Source organism: Chionomys nivalis, chromosome 11, assembly GCF_950005125.1.
Source record: "Chionomys nivalis chromosome 11, mChiNiv1.1, whole genome shotgun sequence".
NCBI lineage: Eukaryota > Metazoa > Chordata > Mammalia > Rodentia > Cricetidae > Chionomys > Chionomys nivalis.
In genome coordinates this window covers 45,795,719-45,816,843 of record NC_080096.1, presented here as the reverse complement: position 1 = coordinate 45,816,843, position 21,125 = coordinate 45,795,719, and the positions used below count along the sequence as shown (strand labels likewise).

At 46.6% G+C, this 21,125-nt stretch overlaps 1 protein-coding gene across 2 annotated transcripts in view; it reads left to right on the top strand.

Annotated features, from left to right (window-relative positions):
- The window catches only part of Ak4 (adenylate kinase 4), a 53,416-nt gene extending 33,381 nt beyond the window's left edge, over nucleotides 1–20,035 (top strand). For both annotated transcript variants that reach the window (XM_057785285.1, XM_057785284.1), the window contains exons 3-5: nucleotides 12,381–12,553; nucleotides 15,202–15,320; nucleotides 15,868–20,035. In XM_057785285.1, coding sequence (XP_057641268.1) covers nucleotides 12,381–12,553; nucleotides 15,202–15,320; nucleotides 15,868–15,982 — 407 coding nt within the window. In that variant the 3' untranslated portion in view covers nucleotides 15,983–20,035. The remainder of the gene's footprint in view (nucleotides 1–12,380; nucleotides 12,554–15,201; nucleotides 15,321–15,867) is intronic.
- The last annotated feature ends 1,090 nt before the right edge of the window (nucleotides 20,036–21,125 follow it).

Below are 21,125 nucleotides of genomic sequence, written 5' to 3'. Positions count from 1 at the left end.
CATGGTAGCTAGCTCTCTGGAGCCTGTAACTCCAATCCTAGGGGATCTAGTAACTTCTGGCCTCTTGGCACTAGGCTTGTACATGCGAATATGCAAGCGAACATTCCTACACATAAGATATAAGGAAGAAGATGGATGTTGGAGGGTAACTCCAGAGTCAGTGGGACATGACTTAGCCTAGGATTTTCTGAGCTTTCAAGAAATAGGCAAAGTCCTTTTGATTTTGTGAATGTTACTCAAATTGTGTGTCACTGTGACCAAATAACCAAGAAAAGCATCTTAATATTAGGAGAGAGAATTGAAATACCTTTATTGGTATATATTATTTACATAAGTTTCATTATGAAATTTTATACATAATATATGTTTTGATCATATCTGCTCTTCATCCGTTGTCCCACTCCATCTTCCCTTTCCCAGCGAGTCCCCATTCGATTTTTCTGTTTTATTTTTTGTGTGTGCCCCAGAGAGTTAATTAAGGACTTGGGTGAGGGCTTATTTACAGGAGACTGGGCAGCTTCCCAGCCGCTGCACCACGGAATAAAAATGTCTTTTCCCCTAGAGCAGTCCCACTACACTGCCTGGGAGTTCTCAGGGGGTCACGGAGCCTTGTCAACCTCTCCAGGACAGGTTCCAAAGGCCCAGTTTTAGGCAGGTCTTGTGTAAGTAATAACAACCGCCAAGAGTTCAAAGGTGCAAAAGCCATGTTATGCCTAGAAGACAGCACAATCCACAGCCCTTTCTTCTCGCCCTTACACTTCTTACCCCGTTTTAATTAGTGTTTCCGTTGTTGTGATTGAACACCATGATCAAAAGCAATTTGCTTACACGTCCACATCCCAGTTCATCACAGAAACAAGGGTAGGAACCTGGAGTCAGGAGCTGGTGCAGAGACCATGGATGGCACCGTGCCAATGGCCTGGGTGTCCTCGTGTCAATCACTAAGAAGATGACCTACAGGCTTGCCTACAGCCTGTATGGATACGTTTTCTCAATTGAGGTTCCTTCCAATCAGGCGGTTCTAGCTTGTGTCAAGTTGACATAAAAGCAGCCAGGACACACTGCAGTTCTGTGGTGTTTTCTGAGCCTCTCTGGATGTGGTTATGGGTGTGGGTAGGCTGGTAACACGGATGCCCTGTTTAGGGGCGAATACTAAACAGTCACTTATTCTTAGCACACAGTTCACAGCTTCTACTTTAGCTGTCGCCCATGGCAAACAGGAGCTTCTTTGACCAAACCTGATGACAGCACTAACCTGTGGTCCTAAACATCAATAATTAAGAGTCAGTTTGACAGGCAAAACACACCATGCCCACTTAGCGAAGCAGCAGTCACTGCCCCACTAGGCTTTTGAACAAGTCGACGGTGCCAGACGTGAATTCCTTCCTGTAGATCAAACCTCAGAGCCAACCAGAAAGCAGCTGATTCTCATCCCCGTAACTATCGCATTAGTTGGCGTCATTCACCTGGCAAGTCTTGTGGGGTTCACAGCTGAGTGGCACTTTGGGGTGCACCACTATACCCATTTCCCAAGCAGTTTTTATGTATTTGGGATGAGCTCTAGCTTTGCTGGTACCTGTCGGTAATTCATTTCAATTTCTTTAATCATAAGGCCTCATGCCTTGTAAAATAAAATTCGTGTACTTTTAGGGATCATACGTCTGTTAAACTCCTCTCAGGCAGCTAAAGGGCATCGGGGCCTGACTGCTCCTCTTGAATCTCAGCTCTTCCCCTCCCTGGCAGTGTGTCACCTTGGCCGGGTCACTGTACTTTTCTGTGCATTTGATTTGTTGTGGAAGATGGATTAGGAAAGAGTTTAAGGATGAAATGAATAACTGGAAGCAAAATGCTTAGGAGTGGCATTTAAGTAAATGCCGTGAGGTTTTATTAGTAATTGCCGTGGCTAGTTTACAGGGCCTGGTTTTTTCGTAGGTTACTACATGAAGTATGAAGTTCAAAAACAGCTTGAAGCTGGTGATGGTGGTGGTGCATGCCTCTGATCTCAGTACTGGGAGGCAGAGGCAGGTGGATCTCAAGGAGGCCAGAAACCCTGTGAAAAATTAAAAAAAAAAAAAAAAAGCATTAAAAATTTCGCCTTGCAGATTTGCGAAGTCCAGTCAGTTACGGACTCTTCCTGCTTGCTTTTGTCTTAGCTGTTCTCTCAGAGAAGAGCTGGTCCCTTTACAGCGCTGGCCTGTTTTTAGTGAAGTGCGTCAGTCTCCCAGCTGGTTCGGTTTTCATCTTTCTTTCTGAAAACCCATCTGGTCGTATTCAGTTTTGATTTTTCTTCAAAGCTCTGGAATCTGTCCATTTGGCACAGCACGGGCGTAAGGGCTGCCGGTCCCCACGTTCTACTTTAGACCCCTTATGTTGCAAGGAACATGGTCGTGCTTAGCCGAGATGTGCTGGCTGAGTGTGCTAAAGGTGATTGGATGTGTACAGGCCTGTCTTAGAAGGAATTCTGGATGACAGATGATTCATCATCTTGGTCCATATGGCTGCAGAGAGGCATCCTGCTAACTGTGGGTGGAAATCGGGGCGGTGGATGCAGGCCAAGGGAACACCAAGTCGGGTGGGGGATGGTGTGTGTTCTTCCTGGCCAGTGCCATCCTTGTGCAAATGTTCAGCGTTCTACCTTCACTGCGCTTGGAAAAGAAACACCCATTTTGTTTTTCTCTTTGAAGCAGAGTCTCACTGTGTCGCTCAGATGACTTCAAACTCATGGTAATCCTCTCTGTAGCCTCCCAAATGCTGGGATTACAGATATGAGCTACCAGGGTTGGTTTTCAAAAGACTTTTATTTGGTGCATTGGTCAGCTTTGATGAGTTAATAAAGCAATGATTAAGATGAGTAATGGGCAAACAAAAGGTTTTCTTTAGTTTGAAGTTGCATGTGGGGGTGCATTAGTTACGTTTCTGTTGCTGTGATAAGGTTCCATGACCAAAAGCAGTTCATGGAAGAAAGAGTTAATTTTTGCTGGGGCTCCAGAGTCCTCAATGACAGGGAAGACCTGAGCAGTAAGGCAGTAAGACACAAAGCAAGACAGCAAAATGGAAGGGTTAGAAGGTTCTCTCTCTCTCTCTCTCTCTCTCTCTGTCTGTGTGTTGTGTGCGTGCGTGCATACACGTGTATCATCTCCTCAAACAGCATCACTAGCTGGGGACTAAGTATGTCAGTGTCTGAGGCGTGGGGAGCAGCGTAGCAAGGCCCCTCACCTGTATCGTATCCTGATGGACTGCATCTCAGTAAGAGCACACACAAGGCCTGAGGTTTCATAATGTGCTTCAGGAAGCCAGAGTTGGTAGGGTGCTACATACACTCCTTGATGTTGTACAAGTCTCATGGGAATTAACTGGAATCCTCAAGAACCATGGTAATCACATCCAAGGTACACACACCCCGTGTCTTCCCATCAAGCTGTACCTCTAAAAACATTTCATGATCCCATCTTGTCTTCCTGGTTACTAAGTCTCAGGACACGGACCTTTTGGGTACTGTGCTCGGCTCATTCTAATCATAGCATTATTTTTCCAGAGAAACACTCTTGCAGTTTGGAAAATAATTTTTTTAAGTCTTTTAATTCAAGATAAAGATAGCTGTAAGGTTTCTTAAATATCTTTCACTGACACCTTTTTGCTTGAGATTTTGTATTCCCTTTGGCATGTAAGTTTGTAAAATAGGTGTGCAAAGCTCTTGAGTTTGTTATCAGGTATAGGTCCCTGATACAAAGGCTAGCTAGCTATTTGAGTTTGATCCCTTGGACCCAACGGTGGAGAACAGAACTAAATCATTTAAGTTGTCCTTTGACCACCACGGGCATGAAATTCTAAAATAGGTATACAGACCAAATTTTTGCTGGTAATAATCATACATTTGTATGTTTATTTGGGGGGCAGGGTCTGTGTAGCCTTAGTTGGTCTGGAACTCTCTAGACCAGGCTGGTCTCTAACTCACAGGGAGCCTCCTGCATGGTAGGACTAGAGGTGTGTCGCACCACAAATAACATCATCGTGTTCCTTAGAATGGAGCCCTCTGTGTGTGTGGTTAAAAACACTGCAGTTTGCTGGGTGTGGTGGCACACTTGATATCTGAAAGTAATGCTCTTTCCCCTTCCCCTGTCTTTTGATAGAGCGTCTCGTGTAGCTTAGGCTGACCTCAAACTCATTACGTAGCTGATGATTAAGTCCCATTCCAGCAGCCCTGCATCTGACAGCTGAGTGTTTCAGGTGCTGGCCTTGAGCATCCTGGCCTGTGCAGTGTGAAGAGTGAGAAGGGCAGCAGTGAGATCACACATTGCTTGGTTCCTTACACACTTGACTTTGAATTCAGAAACTTATTCTGTTGCCAGACTTTTTTGCAACCCCACATATGGGATGAGACTCAAATTTTAAGAAGCTGAAGTTGTATTAAACAGACTGTATTTCCTTGTGAGCAGTACAAACTCGCTTATTCCGAAGGGAATTCTGTTTTTAATGCATTCACTTTTCTGCCCAGAAAGACAGGCTGTTTGAGTGCACTGCCTTTCCATGACTGCTTGTGTTCCTGGGGAGTGATCTCAGACCTGAGACATCCCGGCATGCCTGTCCACCCACTCAGGCCTTGGAAGGAGAAGCATGCAGAGAAAGCGGAGCAGGAGTCCTGGGGCTGATGGATGGTTCTGCCCTGCCTTGGCAGAGTTGTTTTTAGCAGATTAGACCGACTTGGACCTCCTCTTCTGCTCCTGGTTTTTTTTTTTTTTTTTTTTTTGTGTGTGTGTGTGTGTGTGTGTGAGGCCGACCTCTGCCCCATTCCCCGCTGGGCAGCAGATGCCTCCTGAGAATGAACAGTGCGCTCCGTCTCCTCACATTTTTTAGCGAGTTCCTGGAGCAGGTTTCTCCTTTACCCTTGTGATAGCGTATAATTCTGGATGTGTGATAATGTGGTTAGGTGCTTACTGAGGAGGTGCTGTCGGGTAAATAGAGGACAGCCCCGCTTTGAAAGTGTATGAATACTTCCATGTGTTTATAAGACGCTTCTGCGTATTTCTAAAATATATGCATACAGACGTAACTGATTCTTCCCTTGGCTGGGGACAGTAAAGGAAGGATTATGACTGGTGAGATGACTCCATTGGTGAAAGCACTCAAGGCCTGATGATGGCAGTGTGATCTGGATGTGGTGGGAGCTCCTTTCAGCCGGTATCCTTTAAGATACCAGTCTACTTGCGGCATGATCTCTATAAGCTTGTGCAGTCCCTGTGGCTGCTGGATTTGGTTCCAGTTCCTGTCACACGCAGTCACTCTCATCACAGTCAATCTGTATGATGCCCAGGAAATACCATACCACTGAACTACATGCTCTTTCCCCAATACTTGTGAACTTGCTTAGGTTGGCCTCCATTGCCAGCCTTCCGAGTAACTAATGCACCTCTGTGTGTTTGATATTTTTTTTTTCCTCTTCCCCCCTTTCTCTTGGTTTTTCGAGATAAGAGTTTCTCTGTTTATCCCTGGCTGCCCTGGAATTCACTTTGAGGACCAGGCTGGCCTCGAATTCACAGAGATCCACCTGCCTTTGCCCCCGTTGGGATTAAAGGCGTGCACCACCACCATCTGACAACCAACCTACTTTTGAATTATTTTTTCCCCATCCATAAAAGAGGCCTGCTTTTGGTATAGGTTTTATAAACATTGGTTACAAGAATGGAAATAATTTGTTTGTTTGAGACAGGGTTTTTCTGTAACAGCCATGGCTATCCCAGAACTTGATTTGTAGACCCAAGAGTATCCGCTCGCCTCTGCCTCCCCAAGTGCTAGGATTAAAGACGTGTGCTGCCATGTACAAGCACACTTGGCCCACAAGCATGGAACTCTTGAGGGGTTCTGGACATACGTTTGGTTAAATTGTAGACATGTGTTAATGTTATTAATATTATTTGTACTCTGGTTCTTCCCCCCCCCACACACACACACACTCAGATTTTTTTGAGAGGCTCAGTCTCGTGTAGCCCAGACTGGCTTCGGATTTTCTCATGTAGCCAAGGGTGACTTTAAACTCCTACTCTTGCTTCCACCTCCTGATAGCTGGGATTATCGGATTGTCTATGTCTGGTTCCTTCTTGTCAGAATCACGTGGCATCATGTTTATTTGCCTGTTTGTTTTCCCAGCTCCCTGCCCTTCCTCCACAGTGTAGGCGTACCCTGTGTCTGTGTTCACAGAGGGGTCGTCAGCATTACAGTTGTACTCTACATGGCAAAGGCTTCTGAACATTCTGTCTCAGAAAGACCTCACCTGCAGCCAGTGACTGTGGCCTCATGGGATGTCCGGCCAGCTCGTTTCCTAAGTGCGGGAATGAATGGGCCTGTGGTGAAACCTTTTGTCCCTTTGTCTTGAGATACAGTGGGACCAATTTGTCCCCAACTTGTCTGTGCACAGAGAACAGAGGGTTCTTAAACAGAGGAGCCTTTATACGAGCGTTTGCAGATGGTCGCTCCTGCTTCCTCGCAGGGGCATCTTTCCTTGAGGAGAGGGGGTTCAGTATTAGAGTAACTGGTTTAAGAACAAAGATTTGGGGCTGGATAGATGGCTCTGTGGTTAAGAGCAGAAGACTTGAATTCAGTATCCAACGCCCACAAGACAGCTCACAGCCATCTCTTAACTCGAGGGTATCCAAGAGCTTTTATGGCCTCTGCAGGCACCCGCCAAGCATATATACATACATATATCCTGGCAAACCAACGTGCTTATAGATAGAAGCAATGACCAAGGACTTGATTATACTGCAGAGACTTTTCCCAGAGGATCTCAGGAGATCTCAGTTTCTAGGAATTCGCCTTTCTATGACAAGGTCCCTTTGAAGAGGCAGACTCTCTGAGGGTCTCATAACCAGGCTGGCTTCATGACATACAACTCTGGTCCTCCTGCTTCTGTGTGCTGGTTCATTTGTTAGCCTGACACAATGGCTGAGAAGGGGATCCCATCTGAGTCACGGCCTCCCTCAGCCTGGCCTAGGACAATGTCTGTGTGGGAATTTCACGGCTGTTGATTCTGTGGGCAGGTGGTTCTGGGAAGTCTAGGAAAGACGGCTGAATGTAGGCCTGGGAGCAAGTCAGTAAGCATCTTTCCATGATTCCTGCCCTGGCATCTCTCAATAATGGGCTCTTTTTTTTTCTTTTATTTAATACTACCACCGCCACCACCACACACACAGGGTTTGTCTGTGTAGCCCTAGCTGCCCTGAAACTTTCTCTGTAGACCAGGCTGGCCTCAAACTCAGAGATTCTCCTGCCTCTAATATTGGGAACATGTAAACCAAATGATAAATCCTCTCCATCCTAAGTTGCTTCCAAACGTGAACCAGGACCCTCTCATGGGCTGGGATATAGGTTTGTGCTGTCTAGCTCACAGTTTCTGAATTTGAAAGTGCCCCCCCCCCCCAACACACTCCAGCATCAGTCTCTCTCACTTCTTTCCTCAGCCATTTCCTCATAAGCTCTTAAGGGCAGGACCCCTTAGTGCACATCTCTTGCACATCTCTTGCATCCCAGTATTTCAGGTTCTAGAGCAGTGCTTCTCAGCCTTCCTCGGGCTGTGACCCTCTAATACAGTTCCTCCTGTGGTGACCCCAGCCCTAGTCACTACTTCATAACTGTAACCTTGCTACTGTTATGAATCATCATGTAAATATCAGACCTGCAGGGTGGGAACTGTTAGCCCAGAGTTCTCCGTGTCTCCCAGGACCCTTGCAGTGAGCTGGGAGTGGGGGGCAGGGGAGGAGGTGCGGTTCTCGAGTGCTTGGCACAGCAAAGCCCACAGCCCTTTTGCTGGCTTTCTAACCTACTATTCCTAAGGGTGGAATGAGAAGGGCTCCAGAGGTTGCATAGGTAAACACGGGATAGTCACACAAGGGGAGGAGAAAAGGCCCCCTCTGTGACATAAGCTTCACTGTCTTCCTAAGGATTTCTGGGCTTAGTGTGAACAGTTTACACTCCCTGCTAGGTAAGACTGGGAGAATGCCACCTGCCTCCTGCCATAGCTGGTCCCTGTGGCTCATAACTGGGAGTAGCCCCCCTCCCCCTGTTGGGATGGGCAGAAGTAACTATAGACATGATAGGTGGGGGTGGGGAACGAATTGTTTTCAAGGTGCCAGCCAGCCCGGGCAGATGTTGGTTGACATACATTTCTGCTGAGAAACTCTCTTAGAAGAATGGAATTGAGCCCAGCTGTGATGGTTCTCTCAGAGAGGAACAGGATTGCTACATCCAGTGGCCTTGCAGACCTGCCCAGCTGCTTCCACCAGGCAGAGGTCCTGTTTTTTTCCTGAGAATGGCCGTAGAGCCTGGCTCTGCACCTCCCTGTCACTGCACTCCAAGTTAGAAAAACAGATGCAGCCTGATTCCATTGCCCTCGCCTCTGCCCCTAGCTGCTGCCGTGGCATCCTGCTCCAGCTGCCCTCCCCAGGCTTGTGGCATAGTTAGGGGTACCAGGTGCCAAATCCCAGCGGCCAGAAGGAATCTAGCCACTTGTCACTGTCCCGCACAGATCCTTGAGTGTTTGAGGGACAGGCCTGTTGGTGCAGTGTAGCAGTTCCAAGCTTGCCATCTTGAGCAGCTGTTTGGCCTGGGTAAGAGCATGTTTTTTAGGCTCGGTTAAGTAAGGGGCAAGTGGTGATAGGTGTGGGAGAATGAGGAAGACAGTCCTGTAAGCCGTGAAGCCATGCATGGGAGGCAAGCACCAGGCGCTAGCATGGTCTTTCTTTTGCTGTGTAATCAGACACAAGGCAGCTAGCATCCTGTCCCCCAAACATTCACAGGTAATTTTCTCTCCCTTTCCCGGTTACTGTCTCTGAGGCTGGGCCTTATTCTATCGCCAAACTGACCTGAGAATCACATCAAGCCTCCCTGCCTCAGCTTCTCCCAAATGTTGACTACAGGGTCAGCTTCCCTCCCTCCCCGCCCAGTTGTAATTCTCTATGCATGGAAAAGTTGTAAATGCTGCCACCTGTTGACCAAGTGTGCACGTGCAGCCCATCCACATTCACCATCCTGCCCAGGTGGCATCTCCTGAGTTCTGGGCACTTCAGAAATAGGCACTACCCAGGTCTCATAGGGTCTGTCAGCAACTGAGTTTACTGGGGTAAGTACCACACTGGGTCCGCGGTTCTCTGGGCTCACCATCGTGAGTAGTAGCCTGTTCAGTCAGATTCATATTTTCTGCCTGTCTGTCTTGCCCTCCTCTCCCTTTCTCCTTCCTTCTGTTTCTCCCATCACTTTCTCCCTTGTATGTGTATGCGTGTGCAAACACAAGTTTTGAGTCCAGGATCTCACAGCCTCTCTCTTGCTGAGTTGCTCTCTACACCCCCAGAAATGTCTTCTCTTAAATATGGGTTTTTCTCCTTCCCTCTCTCCTCTCTGCTTCCCCCCACCCCAGACAGGGTTTCTCTGTGTAACACTCCTGGTTATCCTAGAACTGACACAGATCTGCCTGCTTATTAAAAGCATGAATTACCACCACCTGACTAATACGGATTTTTCTATTTGAAGATTTTTCACGGATCATATTTTAACTTGGAATTTATATAGGGGGTCTTTTCACAAGCCAATATCCTAACAATTCAGTCATTGTTCCAGGAATTTGAGTCTCATTCAGTTCCCAGAGTCAATCTCTAGAAGGGAACTGGGGTCAAATAAATATCAAATGCTAGCTATATAGACCAGAGAAACAAAATGGATACATTTCTTTAAACCCCCCCCCCCCCATCTGCTGTGGTCCAGGTGCAGCCTGGGTTCAGATCCTGAGCTGGGGAAGGGGTGTTGGTGAAGAAGTGGAGTGTCTTTCCACCAGATGGGTGGTGCGGGAGAATTGTCTGTATTCTGTCAATCATGTTTTGAATAAACGCTGATTGGCCAGGCAGGAAATATAGGCGGGAAAACCAGACAGGAAGTAGAAATGATATAATGAGAACAGGAGAATTCTGGGAAGGACAAAAACCCCAACAACAAGCAGGCCTTTCCCTTCATGTTACAGATGGGTTTCACACAAGCGACTGGCCCCGAATAGCTCCAGCCATCTTTACTTACATATCAGAAACAAGCATATTTTTCCATACTAATAAACACGCCCCCCCCCCCCCCCCCACACACACACACCTCTCAGCATTAACCTCTGGCAAAAACAAGCCACATATGTTTTCCCCAGCTTTTCCATCAAAACATCTTTAAACCCAGAACAACACTCGTCATTTTGCTAGCCTGGCCCAACACTGAACCAGGTACATCCTGTCTTTACAAAACTAAGGGTGGTAAACATAGGCACACATTTTCAAGAACAATATCATTCAAAACATATTTACAGAAATAGGGGTGATCTGCTTCCGATCCTGTCAGCACTGAATCAGAACAGCTCCCGGGGTCTGAAGAGACAGCTGGCACCCCCAGACAAGAAACCCGAGAAACGCCGGGCGGTGGTGGCGCACACCTTTAATCCCAGCACTTGGGAGGCAGAGGCAGGCGGATCTCTGAGTTCGAGACCAGCCTGGTCTACTAGAGCTAGTTCCAGGCTCCAAAGACCACAGAGAAACCATGTCTCGAAAAAGCAAAAAAAAAAAGAAAAAAGAAATCCGAGAAACGTCAGCTCCCAAAGAATTTTAGGGAAAATGTTTGAGAAAAAACCGGGGTTTCCAGAAATGATCATATTTGTTCCATGCATGATTGACAAAATGCCACTACAACAGCAAGAGAATCATCAATATTACAAGAGAGGAGAGAACACGCAGGCTGCATGGTCCCAGCAGTGTTCTGTGCTGTCCCGAAGGCCACTGAGACTGTCCCTGTACTTGGGCTTTTGCCTCACCTGGAGACCCGCTGGACAAGCATTCATATGCTGGCCGGAAACTTGACTGCCAGTGGTTAAAGAGCCAGGTTCACCGTGCTTTCCCTCGTGGTGTTCTCTTGGCAGCTTGCGATGTTAGAATTACATCCAAATGACTTGCTGTGCTCAGACCAGCTTGAAGAAGGCACCACCTACCACCTATCACCTCCAGGCCCTAAGACCCTAGTCCGCATTCCTGTCTAGGTCTGAACCATAAAACTGAATATAAAGCTGAGGCTAAGAATTCCATTTTGAAAATCTTGGAAGTAGTTAAACAGCCTTTTCAAAGCCTTGCCTTTACGTCTACTCAAAGCGACAGCCTGCTCTCCAGTACCCGTGACAGAAGCCCAGATGTCTGTGGAGGCACAGATTATTTCCAGGACCTTTGGTCTAGGATACTACACTTGTCCTGATGAGTCTCTTCAAGGTCTGCCCCTTCTAACCACTGTTAGTGGGCAAGCTAGCCTTCCCTGTCCCATAGCCACTGCCAACACTGTGACTGAGACTCATACTTTATTATTAAAAACAAAAAGACAATGCCCATGAGCCCAGATTTATATTTTGTTATTTTTCCACACTTAGAGAAGTAGACAGATTTATAATTTTGGCAGCAAATAAGTCATTTTCAAAGGACTAGTTATTTTTGCAATCAGCTTAGCTAAAGATCATCTCCCTATAAAGCCTTGGCTGGCCTGAAACTTGGTATAGGACCATGCCACCCTCGAAGTTCTGCCAATCCCAGTATTGGTTTTTTTTTTTTTTTTTTTTTTTTTGGTTTTTCGAGACAGGGTTTCTCTGTGACTTTGGAGCCTGTCCTGGAACTAGCTCTGTAGACCAGGCTGGTCTCGAACTCACAGAGATCCGCCTGCCTCTGCCTCCCGAGTGCTGGGATTAAAGACGTGCGCCACCATCGCCCGGGCCCCCAGTATTGGGTTTAAAGGTGTGTTACTACCATGTTTAGTCAGGCTTAGATATTTTAGGAAAAAAAACTTTTCTTTTTGAGACAGGTCTCACTTATTTCCCAAACTGGCCTGGAATTCACAACCCTCTTGGTGTAGCCTCCCAAATACTGGAATCGTGAGAGTTTGCAACCATTTTCCTGGCATGTTTCAAGAGCGTCATATAGAATTGTTAGTTTACATGGTACATAAAGTGCCAGGTGATTACCTGGGTAAAGGTGCCTGTTGATTCAAGGTTTCAAAGACAGGCCTGCAGTTACTTGTGGTAACAGACTGCAAGCTACAAGGTCTGTACTCCCCCTATGGCAGAAGAAGACACAAAGTACAACTTGCTCAGCAGCATATGGGGTCGTTCAAGGCAAAGCTTGGCCCCAGCTGGGCTAGTGGCTTTCATTCAGTTCAGTGCAGTCTACTCTGAATCATATGACTCCTAGACCATGCATGTGATCTGGGCTATGAAAGGACATATTTAGAGAGGTAGTTACAAATTATTAGCTCCTTTTGGATTGTGTAGATTTTATTCCCCATACTCAACGGACGGTGTCTGGCAATTGATCTTTTGCTTTGGCCCTTAGGGTTCCCGAGGACGTTAGTACAGGCAGAAGCCTTGGACAGAATCTGTGATGTGGACCTAGTGATTAGTCTGAATATCCCTTTTGAGACACTTAAAGATCGTCTGAGCCGAAGATGGATTCACCCTTCTAGCGGGAGAGTCTATAACTTGGACTTCAACCCTCCACAAGTGCTGGTAAGATAGACTGCGTGCTGTTCAGGGAAGATAAAATCTATATAGCCAAGAAGCATAGACAAAGTTGAGATTCAGTCCTAGTCAAAGGGGAGAGCTAGGACTAAAGGCTTAGCAAGGCAGCCTCGCTGGCGACCTGGGGAAAGTGGCTCCTCCTTTTTGTTTCATGACTTTTATTAAACAATTGACATTTATTTGTTTATCTTTTGGGGGTGGAGCTTTTTGAGACAGTGCTCTGTGTAACAGTCGTGGCTGTCCTGGAACATACAGAGATCTGCTAGCTTCTGCCTTCTGAGTGCTGGGATTAAAGGTGTGCTCCTACACCTAGCTATTGATCGCCATTGGTTGGTTGGTTGGTTGATTGATTGATTGATTGATTGATTGATTGAGACAGGGTCTTTGTTATGTAGGTCTGGCTGTCCTGGATCTCACTATGTAGACTAGACTGACCTCAGACCCAGTGCTGGGGCAATCTCTTGTAGAGCCACATGACAATATATGTTTGTGAGAATGGCGCTTGTTTCAGTGTTTACAGTGCCCCAAAAGCAAATAAAAGGAATATTCATCTGTAGGACTGTGTCTGCGTGGTCTGGTCTTAGGTTACAGAATTGGTCAAAAGAATAACTATGGAGTTTTCTCTGCCCTTCCGTGTTGGGGGTCAGAACCCCTGAGCCCCATTGTGTATGCTTATTAAGAATCCTACCACAGGGGGCTGGAGAGATGGCTCAAAGGTTAAGAGCACTGCCTGTTCTTCCAAAGGTCCTGAGTTCAATTCCCAGCAACCACATGATGGCTCACAACCATCTGTAATGGGGTCTGGTGCCCTCTTCTGGCCTTTGGGCATACACACAAACAGAATATTGTATACACAATAAAATAAATAAATATTTTAATAAAAAAAAAAGAATCCTACCACAGAGGTACACCTCCATTTCCTGATTAATCCTCCCACCCCCCACCCCCCCCATAGGTAGCCCAGGCTGCTTCTAACTCAAAGTTCTCTAGCCTTGGTCTTCCAAAGGCCTGAGAGATTCTGGGTGTGTATCCCATGTCTGGTTCAGGCTACCTGTGATTATCTTTCTATTGATTTTTTTTTTTCTCTTGACTCCCTGATAATGGCTGATTGAACTAATGCATGAATTCTGCCTGTTATCTCTGGACTGGAATAGGTAGCATGGTATCAAATCTTTGTTTTTTTGTTTTGTTTTGTTTGTTTTGTTTTTTCGAGACAGGGTTTCTCTGTGGTTTTGGAGCCTGTCCTGGAACTAGCTCTTGTAGACCAGGCTGGTCTCGAACTCACAGAGATCCGCCTGCCTCTGCCTCCCGAGTGCTGGGATTAAAGGCGTGTGCCACCACCGCCCGGCGGTATCAAATCTTTATATTGAAAAAGCCTTGAATGTAGATGGAAACAGTGAAAGCTACTTTAAGGTGCTATCACCACTGCTGGTTGCCATTGTGCCAATATTGCCCTTAATGGTGCCAGTTCATTTGTGATGAGCATTAGAGGACCCCACCCTGGCTAACTGGTTTGCTCACTCAGTCTTTCACTTATTCCATAGACCCAGGTTCATTGTTTTGACTAGGCTGGTCCTAATCTTCTTAGTGGCTGGGTAGACAGGGTGCCATTGAAGTGTAACCCAAGATATGGCGATAGGAAAATAAAAGGGAAGAGAAGAAAGGACTTTGAAAGCTCAAAGGCTCCCCTGGCCTTATTCAGACATGTTCATCAATTCTTACAATATCTGAAAAGCTTTACTTACTAGTGTTACTTTCCAAAGCCCAACTCTACCTGAAAGAACCCCCGGTTACAGTGGACGCTGTTTCCAGAGCAGCTCCACCAGCCACTGGTGTCTCCCAGGGTAGAGTGAGGTTGCTGCCCGGGTGTCCTTCTCTTTCTTCTGGAAGCAGCACTGTTTGCTGGTACTTTAAGCATTGTGGCCATCGGTAAAACAGATCAGTCACGGCCTCTGCGTTTCTGCATGCTTGACACTCTACCCGTGATAATGGTGTGTATTGTCACGTGTCATCAGTGTGGCCCCCGGCTGCAGCAGGATTATGGTGTGTTTTAAATTCCCTGGCAGCTTCTCATGGTCCATGTGAGTTGCCGGAGTGTTGTAGATCCTCCCTAGCCTGTCTTTTGACAGATTTACTCTGCAGCTTTCCCTAGAGAGGACGGCGTGGGCTTGGGAGTAGGATTCTGATGCTACTACTGTGCTGTGTGTCGGTCGCTGTGCTTCCTATGGGATTCAAAGTACCAAAAAGGAAATTTGCTTGTGTATCCCTGGCTCTTCTGGAGCAAAAGAAAGAAAGAAAGAAACCAGAATTCAGAAGAAAAAGGCAGTTTGGGGGCTATTTAGTGGGACCAACATGACATTATGTAGGTATGTTGTTTAGGGAGGATTCCCAGAATTCAGACAGGCTTGAAAGTACCATTTAGCCATAGCACTGGCACGTGTTTATAAAGATGTGAATAATCAAGGAAGATTTAGTGCCCTTCTCAGGACATGAGGCCAGCATAGCGAAGCCCCCCCAGGCTTGGGTTTGTGGATGTGATTGGAGTTCACTTTGATCATGTGGTCCGGTACAAGAAAGTTCTGACCTTGGAAATGTCCACTGGTTGGCCCTGTTAACTGGCTCCTCTGATGTTTTAGGGGGTTGATGACATCACTGGTGAGCCACTTGTTCAACAAGAAGATGATAAACCCGAAGCAGTTGCTGCCAAACTACGACGGTACAAGGATGCAGCAAAACCCGTCATCGAACTGTACAAGTGAGTATGCCTAGTGTGTTCGTGGAAGGGCCCTCCCAGAAAGTCATAGGGCCTGATGGGAGGATTTCTGGGCTGAGCTAGGTAATGCTTCTTCCAGCTAGATGCGCCTGAAGAAGGTCCACACTTCCCAAAAGGTGAGGAAGTAGTGGAGTGGGTATGTGGGAGGTAAGGTCCAGCATCTTTATTCAGGAACCTGTTAGAACATGAGGGCTTAAACCCAGTTATCTTTGTCTGTACTATGTCTGGATTTTTGCTGTGGGGGTGAGGGGGGTTGGGGGATTTTGGCAGATGGAGATGAGGCTTTATGAATACTATGCAGGTTTTCCATCTTTGTGCTCCAACGCACCCCCCATTCCATCCCTCATTATCTTATTTAATTGCCTTAGATACTTTGACATGCTTTCATGTAAATACGTGATTCAGGTAGACTAGGGTGACTGTCAAACTATAAACAGACCAGGGGATGGTGCCCGCTTTAACCTCGGCTCTCTGCCTGTCCTGTGATGTTAGACAACCTAAACGATGTTTTACTTGGATTGTCTTCCAGGAGCCGCGGAGTGCTCCACCAGTTCTCCGGGACGGAGACGAACAAAATATGGCCCTACGTTTACACACTTTTCTCAAACAAGATTGCACCTATTCAGTCCAAAGAAGCAAACTGAGCCTGCCCTTGAAGAGCCAAGAAGACGTGGTCGTTCTCTCAATCATGCGTGTAGTCCTGGTGCCCTGGCCAAATTAGAAGCTAGCTGAGATAGCTTGCAGCATCTTCTCTAGTTTAAGTGAATGAAGTAATGAGGAAAACTAGTGGGTAGAAAGCATCCATGAAGAAACCCTCCTCCTGCCTTCGAAAAGAACGCAGAGCGCTGCAGGGGCAGAAGCCCAGACTGGATTTCCACCAGTGTGGAGCCCATACTCTAGATGGGTTGCAGTCATGTGCTGCTATCGAAATCTTCTTGCACGTGATGGTGGTGGAATCTCTGATTTCGTGCCACCTTCCACAGGCTACTGAACCACAGCACTGCCAGCCTGAGAACTTGGAGAGCTGTGGTCCTGGCTTGTCCTCTGCCATACCCTCCTTGATGATAATTGAATTGATGCTAATTGCGCTCTCAGCCACTGCTTCTCCACGGCGACTGTTCCACCCTCTGATCTCAGACATCCTAGTTTCTGCTGACGTGTCCTGTCTCATCTGCTCGCTCTCCTCATAAGCTGTTCGGTAACACGATAGTCTCTGCCTTTATCCCTCTAACCTCCTCTCTCTACAGACTGAGAACCAGGGGAACTGAGCCAGGCAGAGAGCTCACTTTGTGAAACGGCTGCTCTGACTGTCTTGAACCCACTCTGTACCTTCTGTTGTTTAAAAACGATTCCCTAAAGTTTTTGGGACTTCTCAAAGAAAAAAAAAAACAAGGGAAATGTTCACTTAAGGAAATGTGGGATGATCGTCTCTTCTGCATAGAAGTAGTGATCATGTGGAAATCACTGGACTAATGAGATGGTTTCGACTTCTTTATTCAAAGCAAGGTGAATATTGAACGTGCTGCTAAATATTAATGCTGACAATGTTTTTTGTGAGTGATCCAAGCAGATGGCAAGAAGTCGGTAAAGGGAGCGAGCCTGTGGGCTTAGAGCGTCTTGCACTAGCTGTACATTGCACCTGCTTTACCGCTGTGGGGACGCAGAATCTTTGTTTTCTTCCTATTCCAAAGATGCAGTCTATAGGTGGCCACAAAGGCTAATATTTTGTCAATCATCATGTCAATAAAACTTTTGTTAAAAGACTTCCCTGGTGTCCAGACTTGTTGGCCACCTTGTATAATTCTTACTCTTCTCTGGGAAGAGAGGTGACATTTCTTCTTGCTGCCTTAAGGTGCCCTGCACCTGCCTGTCCCCCAGGGAGTCTCCTTTCTTACTGTGGGGGCAGGGTGTGGGGTGGGCGTAGCACTTTAGTGGTGTTGACACATTGCATTTGGAAGGTGTCTGTGGATCTGCGGTCTGTTCTGTGTGGTGATGAGAGGCTGTCTTCCTTACTGTACTGCCTGGACTCTGTGGCTCCTCTCAGTGTCCTCCCCTGTGCATGTTCTTCAGCTGCCTTAAAGGCAGTGCAGAGCAGCATCCCTCCGCATGCTCTCAGTGGAGACGCCTGGCTCAGGCCTGTGACCACGTGGGCACTGTCATGTTGATGCCGACTACTTTGGAAGCTTGCATTTGGATGTCACTTGGTAGGGGTCAGGAGAGACATAAAAGTCCAGGGGAGGCAGGCCAGGCATGGGAAACTGCTGTCTAGAGGAGGATCAACCTGAGATTATTTCCATAAATCAAGGGAAGTAGAAACTTAAAGGAATTTGGGGTAACTGGGGGGGGGGATAACTTCCAACTTATTTCTTCACCTCTTTTAAAGATTGAGGTGTGACCAGGTCGCTGCCTGCACACTCTGTTTTTCCATCTTTTTCTGTTTGCATTTCAAGCTCAGTAGTCTATGGTAGCTAGGCACTGGGGCACTAGGGGTCAGGAGTGTCTGTCTGCTGCTGGTGAGACCAGGAAGAGGCAAAAATGTCTTTTCCAAGGTCTTTGCTGATTTTCACGTTCATTGGCCAAAAAAAGGACATCTGGTTTTCCACACCAGACTTGCCTGTTCTTTTTTTAAAATGACTTTGTCAAAAGAGCGTTAATGCCGAAAATTCCTTGACAGGTAGAATGAAAGAAGCATCTTGTCCTTCCCTTCCATGCCTTCCTGTCCCTCAGATGGAAGCCAAGAGTCTGGGTGGTTTCTGAGATTCCACACTGACCTTAATTCACAGGCTCCATCCAGTTCTTTGTTCAGTTTGCCTCCCACCACCCTTTTGCTTTTTCCTCTAGTATTATGACAAAAAGGTGCCACGAAGGAGGCCTTCTGAGTGGATTGTGTGCTCTCAGGACCACCATAAACATCTTGATGACTCTTCCCAGCATCCCATAAGGTAGACACAACCAATTCTTCCTATGAACAAGGAGTCCAGTTTAGGAAGTCTTGCCCAGGCTCTTGATACAAGTGAACAGTACAGCTATGACCCACTCCCAGGTTTTCCTGCTTCAGAAACCACAGGCTTTTATTGGATGTTAGCTGTCTGTCTCGCTCTAAGCAAACCCCCCCCCTCCCCACTTCTGCTTGTGGGCTCAGAAAGAGTGGGACATCATTGGAGTGGCTTAGGCAAAGGAACTTGCCAGAAGAGTCCTCTAATTACAAGACTGGGTTTGGACCCAGGCTGACTGGCCTCAATTCAGGTATCAGAAGCCATGCATCCCATATGAAGAAAACCTGCCATCTGTTAAAACCTTACATGCTATTCCTTATTTTTGGTGTGGTAAACTGCACAGTTCTTGGCAGAATAAATGTCATCACCTGTGCCTAGGCACGTTACGGTTTGGCCATTCTGTATGTAGTTGAGTGCGAAGGAGACAGGCTATGCTATTGGCCCAGATAGCATTCATACAGACTGTATCTCTAGTGACAGAAAACAGGAAGCACACATGTCTTGCAATAAAAGATCCTTGTTTCGAACTTTTGAAAGGGTCATTATCTCTCTGGGATTAGAGAGAAGGGAGAAAAATTTTGTCTTTGTGGAAACTGCAAGCGATGTTAGGGCTTAAGGCTTTTCTAGTTTTATGAGAATTTGTACTACTGAATTGTTTTTGAGGGGGACAGATCTCTGGGGGAATATGTTGCGCTATGATGGCATTTCACTGTGATCTCCCAAAGTTCAAGGTAATCTTCTAACCCAGTGCCTCCTGTCTTCAGTTCAGTGGCCTGTGAAAAATGGCTTACGTTTTCCAGGAGCCGACAGGCCTGTTTTTCTTTAGTGTGACAGTTGGTGTTCCTGACTTTGGCATATATACTTAATTCAGAGTGTCTGAACGTGTTCTGTGTATGCTATCCTAACTTCATTGTATTAATTGGCTTTTTTTGTTGTTGTTGTCTCACTTGAAGATCGATTTGTATTCAATTTGATAGAAATAAACGTTTTTCTGCTTGATGCAATCAGTTCATTTAGTGTTTGTGGCTGTTTATACACTAAAGTTTTCAGGAGTTTGCCCTTGGTTGTTTACGTTCGTGATGGCTTTTCCGTTAGCCACAGTTGACACCTACTGTGTAAACGAGTCAAACAGTGAATGTAACCTAAACCAAGTAGTGGTGGCAAGCTATGCTTCTTGTCCTGTTCGCTTTCCTGCTGTTGGCTTGTTAATGTTCCCTCATGTTCCTTGTTTGCCCTGCCCTTTACTCGTTAGTTTTGTTTTTACAGAAGCTGGAGCCAGAGCCCTTTGTAATGTTGCCTGGGGAGCTTGGGCCATGAAAAAAGTACCTACTGGCTTTTCGCAACCCTGGTATGGCCTTCTCCTCTGGGGGGCCTTCCAGTAGCTGAAACCAGCTGGAACAAGTTCTAAACCTATGCATGTCCTTAGGAAGGGCAGAGGAAGGCCATCTGGATGGAATGGCTATGTGGCAGGTTGTCAGATGGCTGAGACACCCACGCTCCCTCATTGGTGGAGGAGTTCACAGCCCTTCTCTCTGGGCTTCTTCATACTTGAACACTTGCCTCGCTGATGTCACTGAAGTAAGGGTAGACAAATTGTGCCACTTCAGAGCTGACAATGGAAGAGTCAGAAATCTTAATGAGGTGAACAATGCCTTGGGACTCTTAAAAGGGAAAACTCAGAGCAAAGATGCACCCCTTCCAAACTGGGCGAGTAGTATCTGAAAATAAAATTGGTTTTTAAAAGCTATGAGACTTTAGTTTCTTTTTTTTTAATATTTATTTATTATGTATACAATATTCTGTGTGTATGCCTGCAGGCCAGAAGAGGACACTAGACCCTATTACAGATGGTTGTGAGCCACCATGTGGTTGCTGGGAATTGAACTCAGGACCTTTGGAAGAACCTCTGAGCCATCATCTCTCCAGCCCCTTTAATTTAGTTTCTAAAATACTCGTTGCATTGCAGTGATGTTAGAGGACAATGTGTGAGAGCCAGTTCTCCCTTGCAATGTGGGTCCTAGGGATCAGACTTGGGCAGTGAGGTTTGATAGCAAGCACTTCTGCCTTTTGAGCCATTTTGCTGGCTCTGGGTTGGGTTTATTACTGCAGGATGGCATAACCTAAGAGGACTAAGGGAGCTGGGCCCAGGAGTGTGATCCGCCATCCAGTTGTTACGGATTTGTCAAACTTCATTAGATTCTAAGGATACAAATGTAAATAGATTTTCACCCCTGACTCTCCCAGTTGTCTGGAGAACATGAGTGATTATAACTATTACAATTAACCCATTCATTGAGAAAACTCTTAGCTAAAGAGAAGCCCAGGGACGGTTAATGTTTGAGCTGAGTTTTGCCAGATGCGGTAGAGTGTGCAGGGAGGTTTGGGTGTGCACGACAGGCAGAAACCACCTGCGAGACAGGTGAGGCTGGCTGGGGAAGGCCTTGCACTTTGCTGGTGAGAAACAGTGTAAGAATGCCTGCCAGAAATGATGTCCAATTTGCATGGCAGTCACCCCGCAGCAGATCTGAACTGAGAAGAGACTTCAGTTAAGGGGATGATTAGAGTAAGAGGAGCAGAAAAAGGAAACCACTCCCAGGAGGAAGAGAGGAGCAAGGTGAGTAAATGGGGGTGAGCATAAGACAAAGTAGAATGACCTCTGACAAAAGGGAGTCACTGCTGCTTACCTGTTGCTGCCACTGCCTTCCGGTGGCTTATTCTTGCCCACTTGTTCGCTTTCCTCAGACAGACCTGTGGTTCGTGCATCTTTGCCATTTCAGATTTTAACTTGGCC